Genomic DNA, 9,209 nt, shown 5'->3' on the forward strand with positions numbered 1-9,209 from the left:
GTGGCCTGGGAGGGGGAAGGAGGGAGGTGAGACACGGGAGTAGCAGGGGGTGGGGCGAGGAAGAGGAGGAGGGTGTGGTGAGGAAGAGGAGGAGGAGGAGGAGGAGGGGGGCAAGAGAGGGCCGTGTTAGACCAAGTTGATTACACAGCCGACTATGCTGTGGACCTAATTAGGGAGCGTGACAGCGCGCGGAGCCTGTCATCTCCAATCATTAGGGCTGTCAGAGATCCGTCAGGCGGCCGGCTAATTAGCAGAACGCTAATGAAGCTGGCAAAACAACTCCTCTCCTTTTCCCGTTTTTTTTTTTTGCTTGTCTTCCTATAGACAGGCTGAGCAGTGTTACCTCCGCACGACGAAGGAGGTGCCAGGCCCTTCACACACAGACCCATAAACACACACACACACACACACACACACACACACACACACACACACAGTGTAAAGGTGTATGTACGGATGTGTTTGCGTGTGTGTGTGTGTGTGTGTGTGTGTGTGTGTGTGTGTGTTGGAGGTTCTGAAGCAAAGGGGAAAACAAAGTTAAATAAAACGAGGGACCGGCGAGAGAAAAAAAACCAAAGACATTAGTTATAGTGGAGAAAAACAGACGGACAGAAAGAAACAAAAACAATCGCGGCAAGAAAACACAGAGATGACACAGAGGTGAAGTTGGGTGGGGTGATACGGAGTGCGGGAGATAAAGGCGCAGGAGCTATTTTCTCATGAAAATCTTCCCCCAGACACACAGACCCCTTAAAAAAAACAGAAACGCTTATATACAACAAAACTCAAGGTTGCAATTGAACTGTGATAGAACCACCCCCCCCCCCCAAACCCGGTCCCTAATCAAGGCCCGTCATCTACCATCTCTCCCTCGCTCTTTCCATCACTACAGCGCAATCAATTTATCATCACTCTTTGTGTGCCATGCAGCTCTCGTCAACCTTATAACTTGCAGCTGTGAACGAGGGAGGGAGGGAGACGAGGGGAGGGAGGGAGACGAGGGGAGGGGCAGAGGAATGAACCCCGAGGAGGTAAAGAAAAAAAAATGGAAACACAGGAAGTTGCCGTTGGTCTAAAATAAATCCTTCCCCTCACCCTCCCCCCAGCCAGCCTAGCCCCCTTTAGTAGCTTTCCTTGTGTTTGCCCTGCGCTCATCAAAAGAATAAATGGTCCATTCTGTTTTTTCTATTATTCATTTAACTCTTTTAACTCTTGAATGCTCCTTCACTCACTCACTCACTCTCTGGCTCACCCACCCTCTCGCCCACACACTCGCTGGTTTATTCCAGATGAATAAAAAGGCTTTCAGTCATCACTCTGTGTCCATCTCTCTATCTTTCGCCCTCTACATCTATACATCCAAACGTCCATCCGTCCATCTATCCATTATGTTTTTTTTTTCCACTCACAGTGTCCATTAAGGATAAAACATTTTGATCAAGTCAGTCTCAGGGTCTGGCATATGATCCCCCCCTCCCTCCCGCCCTCTCTCTCTCTCCTTCTATACCCCTCTGTCTCTCCTTCTATCCTCTCTCTCTCTCGCCCTCTCTCTCTCCCTATCTCTCCCTCTCTGTGTGCCAGCCTCAGATTGACCATTAAGGCCAGTGATGAATGTGGCTGTCACAGGGCAGACAATTAAATCAAACGTGAAACAAAGTCCGTATGACAGGCCCTCCTGATGAAGCAAACCGGTCGTGTGCCTCACGATTAGACTAATAGTTCTATTTTTCATACCGCCACAAACACACGCATGTGTGCACGCTTGTGAGTTTGTCGTTTATGAATTAAGTGTAAGTATGCGTGCGTGCATGCGTGTGTGTGCGCTTGTGTGTGGGTGTCTGTGGGTGTACGTGTGTGTGTGTGTGTGTGTGTGTGTGTGTGTGTGTGTGTGTGCGTGTATGTGTGTATGTGTGTGTGTGTGTGTGTGTGTTTGTGTGTGTGTGTGTGTTTATGCTTGCAAGGGTCTATGTTAGCTTATCCATTTCTAAATCGTGTGTGCCTTTGTTTGTTTGTGTGCACGTGCATTGTTGTTCACAAATAAGGATTTTAAGTGTGATCTATGAATAAATGGTATTTGCTAGAAAAAGAGAGAGGGATTGTTCACAAGCAACGACAAAAACAATCAAACCCTTTTCAAAACATCAGGATTTCAAATTATTTTGGATACATTTCCAAATTAAATCGTCATACTGTGTAATTAACCAACGTGGTTAAAAAACGTAGACGAGACAAGCAGCAATTAAATATGTTTTGGACAGCTCAAAAGTGTATAAGGGCGGACGGGACGCCAGCAGACATTTTGATTTTCAACGGGGAGCAATTATAATAACAGGGGAGATCAATCAAGCGTCAAATCAAAGATGTGAATTGTCCATTACAGTACATTCCCAGTCAGAGAGACAGTCTTACCTTCTGTATGGGCCGTGAAATAATATTTAAACAATAAAACCAGGAAGAGGGAAACAAACAAACAAACAAACAAAGACAGAAATTAAGAAGAGAAATAAGGAGAAAGAGAGAAAGAGAGAAAAAGATAAACAAAGCAACAAGCAAAGAAAGAAAGAATGACAGACAGAGAAATAAAGATACACACACAAACAAACAAACAAACAAGGAAGAAAGAACGGAAAGCTATTAGTGATGAAACACTGTATATACACTAGCCTTGTACAACCTATACGGGCCAGGTGAAAGCTAATTAACAGGCTGGAAGCATATGATCAGATGTTAAAAGCCCAAACTAACGTTGGCTTAAAAAGGAAGAAAGAGATTCTGCGAACACGGGCATCAAAGGCCTTCGTGACAGTCAGCTGACACGGGAGCTCCACCGACCTCTCTCGTATAGATTTTGATCACACACACACACACACACACACACACACACACGCACACACATACATACACACATGTATACACACACATACACACGCACACACACCGTCAATATCTACAAGGAGAGATGAGAGAGAAGAGCCGAGACACACTGAAATGTGGCAGAGTGAGTAACCTACCAAAGTTTGAAGTTACCATGAGGGAGAGAGAGAGAGAGAGAGACAGAGAGAGAGAGAGAGAGAGAGAGAGAGAGAGAGAGAGAGAGAGAGAGAGAGAGAGAGAGAGAGAGAGAGAGAGAGAATAGAAATGTGAAGGGAGAGTCTTAATTGGGGTAGATTAAGTTTAATAATAAGCAGAAAATTCGGAAAATGGTGTAATTAATTTGGGACATTTTCAATAATAAACATAATCTCACTGTTTGCACCTAATTGTTTGTTAAATTGTAATGTAAAATGCCTAGAATATGATTTGGGAAATGTCAAAAAAGCGATTTTAAAACAATGCGTCACATAAGAGGCAACCTTCTGACTAATATCGGGGATACCTTTAAATAATAAGATCGGCAAAAAACATGCATCCTCTTCAAAGCGAGAGTGGGAAAAGGGAAGGAGGAGAAAACTTGTACAGTGAGTGCTACATTGTGGCCATACCTCCCCCTTTCTGAAAGATGCGCTTTGCTACCCCTTGTCCTACAGAAGATAGCGCAAACGCTTTGAAAGACAATTCAATTCAACGATGAGACGGTGCTAGGTCTGGCGACGGAACCCACAACAGTTACCGAACAAGCGGCTCACACACACGCACGCCCGTACACACACACACACATACGCACGCACGCACACGCACACACACACACACACACACGCACGCAAGAACACGCCCGCACGAACGTACAGACACATACGCACCGGGAGGTACAGGCATGCGAACCGTAGAGCTTTGTTGTGCGTACCTGAGGCTCGTCGGGGCGCTTCTTGTTTCCTCCGCGGCATGCTTGCTCCGGGGGTGGGAGGGGGGGGGGGGGCTGACAAGAGTTCTCTCTTTCGCCCCGGAGATCCGAGGCTGCTGCCTGGGGATTCCTCGTTGCTTTGATAGCAGCGCTCTCCTTACAGACACACACACACACTTCTCCCCGAGGCTCTTTCAGGGCTCACGCATGGATTGGATCAGTTTTTTTTTTTGTAACACAGCACAGTAGGTTGTGTTACAACACCTTCAAAAAAATAAATTAATTGAAGATAAAAAAAAAAAAAGAAAGGCTTCGCTTCTCCCCTCCGGTTCTCCCTGCTCGCTGGATATCACAGTGGAGCAGGACGTGGGCTCGGCAGTGTGGGAGAGGGGAAAAAAGGGGCTTGCGCGTCCGTGCGATCCTCCTCACACGGCTTCCGGGGCTGCAACAGGCAAGCTTGAAGGAAGGAGGGGGGGAAAGAACGAAATGATCGCGTCACTCAAAGTCCGCAAACAAGGAGAGCCAAACATCAAGCACTGACACGACTGACGCCGCGAACCTCAATGGTCCGATCTCTCCGCCGCCGCGACGCGTCACGTAGCTCTCCCCTCTCTCGCTCTCTCTCTCTCCCCTCTCCCTTCTCTCCCTCTCTCACTCTCTCTCTCTTTAATCTCCGCTCATACACGTCTATCATTGTAGCTCAACAGTATTTAAATATATATTTATATCAACGTGACACTCACACACACGCGCGCGCGCGCACACACACACACACACACACACACACACACACACACACACACACACACACACACAAACCGTTACCAGGCGTGCGTAAACATAAGCGCTGGTCATGCATTGTTTTTTACACGTAACTCGTGTAAACAATGTCCGTTCTAACGCAGAGGCAGCGGCGGTATTAAACTAGAGGCAGGCAGGGAGTGAAGGAAGGAAGGAGGAGGATAACGTTCATCAATACATCCGAGAATATAACAAACACGAGGACCCACGACACGCGTATTAGAGACGACTAGAGAGAGAGAGAAACGCTAGGGAAACAGCTACTTACTTTACAGCGCGCTGTCCATGCGAGCTCCCGGTATGTCTGACTATAAACAGTAGACCGCGTTAAACGCGTTTAAAAACTCTCCGGTAAAAAAAATCCATTTGCGTCCGCGGAGGCAAGGCAGGGAACCTCTTAAAAAAAGGGGGGCAGCTGGAAAAATGAGTGAAATCGGTGGAAAAGAGGGGAAGAATAACAAGAAGAGGAAGATGGACGGGAATTGTCGCCCACACGCTGGCGCTTGCTTCGCTTATTTGGTTCCAAGTGCGTTGAAGAATCCGCTGAGGGCAAGTCAGTGTGTGTGTGTGTGTTTGTGTGTGTGTGTGTGTGTGTGTGTGTGTGTGCGTGTGCGCCCGCGTGTGTGCGTGCGTGTGTGTGTGTGAATCGATGAGATACGTGCTTGATTGGGTCTCCCTTGTTGTAATAATGTACATCAGAAGGAGGGGACGGGCTCAGCTGCTCCCATGCAGGCTGTGCAGCGCAGGGATCTGGCGAGCTATTTGCCAAGCACTTTCTTGGCTGCTCATAGTACTTTTTTCCCCTTTTTCTCTTTGTGCGGCTTGATAGGGGGCTATTTAAAAACAGCGACAGCAAATCAGATGCGGCAAAGCAAAAGGCGTTTACTTCGCCTCCAGTGGCTCGGGGTGCAAAAATTCTCCACAAGCACTGTTTTCCTTTTAAATCTAACACCGCGTGGAATAAAGTGTAGTTTTTTCGGGTAAGCGCACAACTACACACGCAGAACGTCTGGCTGTTCAAGTCGCTGTAGTTGCAGTGTCTTATTTATTTATTTTCCACCGGTTTGACAATTTTAGGAAGAAAAGTTTCTACAGACCAGGCTACTGTAAATCAGTTAGGAAAGTGAAAAAACGAACAAAGTATGCATGTTACATCCCGTATTTTCTCTTTTTCTTCAGGTGAACCTCGGGAACATTTGCGGTGTTGGAAACAGGGGATGTTTCGAGGAAGGTGGAAATGCAGATCAATTGGGAAATAGCGGTAAGTTACCAACGGTTCACTCTCTCTTCTCTCCGCTCTCTCTCTCTCTCTGTCTCTGTCTTTCGCTCTCTCTTTCCTCTGCACCAGATGTGTTGCTATGTCTGTCTCTGGTGTGTCGCCGTCTCTCTCTCCGCTCGTCAATACCGAGGTGAACAGCTGTCTTCTCTCAAATCTCCGAGGGAATCACATTTCCGCATCCCCCTGGGTGTCTCTGTGTGTGTATGCGAGTGTGTGTGTGTTGGTGTCTGTCTGTGTGTGTGTGTGTGTGTGTGTGTGTGTGTGTGTGTGTGTGTGTGTGTGTGTGTGTGTGTGTGTGTGTGTCTATCTATCCGCACCGCAAACCGGGCTTTCGCTCCCCGCAAAAACGTTCGCTGGAGTCGCTGAACAAAACAAGGATGAGATTGAAGATTGTTCTCCACATCGTGGACGTTTTTCGCCCTAATCTTGCCGCCGCGAGTGTGCGCGCCTCTCCACCGCCGCTGCGCGCTACGTAGATCCGCCCAAGCATCTGTCCGTCTTTCCATTGGCGCATCCATCAGTGTCACACGCGGCGCACGTTCGCTGCGATACGACAATACTCCCTCTCCTTAGCGCGCGCGTGCGGTATTGTCGTGATCGCGCACTTACATACAACTCACCTGCACGCTTGCCGACACGCACGCGCGCACACACACACACACACACACACACACACACACACACACACACACACACAAACACACACACACAGACGCATACACAGATATACATACGCTACTCTCTCTAGATATGTTCACCGTCCTTCTATAATGTTGCCCCGATGCGACGTTCTTTTGCGACCTTTGGGGGTCAAAAGTAAAAATGTGCTTTATGGGAACAGAGGGGAAAAAAAGTGGAAAAAAGTCAAACAGCAACAGAAAAAAAGAAACGATATTACGATTATACATTATCATTAGGATGATCTGTATACAGTCACTGAAAATAAAATATTGGCGGTCGATTACTTTTTTGGCATCATGCACCACAACTTGCATGGCTGGTCGACAACCACTTACATCCGATCTTCAGCGGAAACGTTTACATCCAAATGATCCAACTCGCTAAATAGACTATACCGTAGGCCTAATTGTAACTGTTTGGCTATCTTACTCATTAACTGTTTCAATATGGCCAATGCGTATGTCTACAACATCTATTCATAAGGCTACTATATCGCGCTTTCGGTCTTTAAAGTCTCTATTTTATAGTTCAAAAACAGTCTGGATCCTGTAAGTATTGTAAAACACGCTAACAATTAACTAACTCATACATGTTGGATGGCTGCTATTTATTTGCAGTTATACTGACAGATAATTCTGATAAAGTAGGGCTTTAGTTGAAGCGAAAATAATCCAGGGAGTTTTTTTGAATTTCAACTTTAAACGCATGAAAGGCTGCGCATAAGTCAGGTTTATTGCATCATGCATTTGCGTCGCAACTATAAACACTACCATGCCTGAGCTCTGAACAGGGATTATATCCGCAGCATCTCACAGGCACAGGGTAGCCTATCCTATTGCGGACGGTAGGGGCCAAACCGCCCCTGCTGCTCGGACACTAGGGGCCAAACTGCCCCTGCTGACCTGATGCATGGATCCTCTTATATGTGTGCTGTTTACTGATAGCCCATTAGGCACTTTGTAGTAAAATCGAGCCAAAAACACATGTCGCGCACGGACACACACATGCACGCGCGCACGTACACGCACATACGCACACGCATGCCTTCCTCTCTCTCTCTCTCTCTCTCTCCCTCCCTCGGTGCAATAGGGTACTTGTTTTATCACACACAATGGATTTCACCTATGAGAGGACTATTGCTTATACATCATCTAACTTTGTTCTGCGTTTTGGTTGACTTTCTTCCTCATCAATATGATCCGTGCATTTCCAGCAAAATAACTATTTGCTGAATTAACAAATTAACTGCTTTTGAAGTTTTTGCAACTTATGAGTTAAAATAAAAAAAATCTTTCTCCGAGTTTTTTACGTCTTTGGAAGCCTACTCGACAGGCCCATAAAACATGTGTTAAAAACGGATCTGGTAGGCCTTAGCCTTATACGTTTCTCAAGAAGGGAAACATAGGTGTGCTTCACTAAATATGCCCAAATAATAAACGCTGCTGGACTGCTGGCCTATGAATAAAAACAAAACAAAAAAAGCAAATTACTATGTAGCTTAGATAATTTTATACAATAATGATGTATTTTTAATAACTTATGTAGGCCAATGTCGTGATGTGCTTTGTAAATCGGAAAGAAAGATGTGTATAGAAAGTATTCGAATAGGTGTGTGTTTAAGAGTCGAAAAAAAGAAGAAAAAATATAAAAACCCCCATCAAAGAAAAACACAGTAAATAAATAGACGTTTAAGCCTACACATCCCTTCTTGAGAACGATAATTGGTGGGTTGTTCAAATGGGAAAGTGAAATTATCTTGACTATTGGCAACTTTACAGGGACGTAAATATTCCTAAAGAAACGTGTCACTGATTACCAAGTTCATTAAAGAGCTCATAAAAGCCCCCCGGGGCCAATGTAAAATAATAATAATATAGTATAGTCCTTTAAATATGTAGTTTGGCATTGTTTAAAAAAAAATGGTAGCATTCTTGATTTCTATCGGCTGAACAAAAATATATTTCATTAAAATGCTTAGCATGGTTTGATTATAATGTATTAGCATCTATTCTGGATAATAAATCCTGTTGTTTGTTTATTTCCTACTTTTTGTTGGAAGTGCAGTAGAAAAGGTTTGCAAAGAAGGGCCTAGCTGACAATCATATTGATCCAGATAATAAATCCCAATATCTCGCAATATCAGGCATGGAAAAAATAAATTCTCAAATTCAGAACAAATTTGTCCACAATGATGATGCATTGCAAACTATTCACAGCAGGGATCCATTGCGTAGGCGGCGGAGTTTTGACTGAACTGTAAATAATGCAAACGCAAAAAAAGTCTAAGTCCTCACAGATGTCAACTAAAGTAGGCTATTTTTAGCACTCAGGTGTACACACACACACACACACACACACACACACACACACACACACACACACACACACACACACACACACACACACACACACACACACACACACACACACACACACACACACACACACACAATATGCTATTCATTTCGCTCCGGGTGCGATAATGGTGGTTAAGACAATCCTGTTTTGGGCTTAAAGGTTAACAATGGACGCTATTCCGACCCTGATCTCCCCAGAGGATCGGGCCAAGAGATGCATGCGGCAACACAAGAATCAACGGGGGCAGGTCGGGTTGGCCTGAGGTCAAAAACCGGCGCAGTGGTGCATCGTCGCTCCTGCGTTTCCGCA

General features: G+C 45.5%; 1 protein-coding gene across 1 annotated transcript in view; it reads right to left on the minus strand.

Moving 5' to 3' along the window:
- Positions 1-3,843, minus strand: part of tshz3b (teashirt zinc finger homeobox 3b) — a 35,507-nt gene extending 31,664 nt beyond the window's left edge. The window contains exon 1 of the mRNA XM_079736743.1: positions 3,785-3,843. Coding sequence (XP_079592869.1) covers positions 3,785-3,824 — 40 coding nt within the window. The 5' untranslated portion in view covers positions 3,825-3,843. The remainder of the gene's footprint in view (positions 1-3,784) is intronic.
- Positions 3,844-9,209: the final 5,366 nt, after the last annotated feature.

This window comes from Pollachius pollachius (genome assembly GCF_949987615.1).
Source record: "Pollachius pollachius genome assembly, chromosome: 5".
Classification (NCBI taxonomy): Eukaryota; Metazoa; Chordata; class Actinopteri; order Gadiformes; family Gadidae; genus Pollachius; species Pollachius pollachius.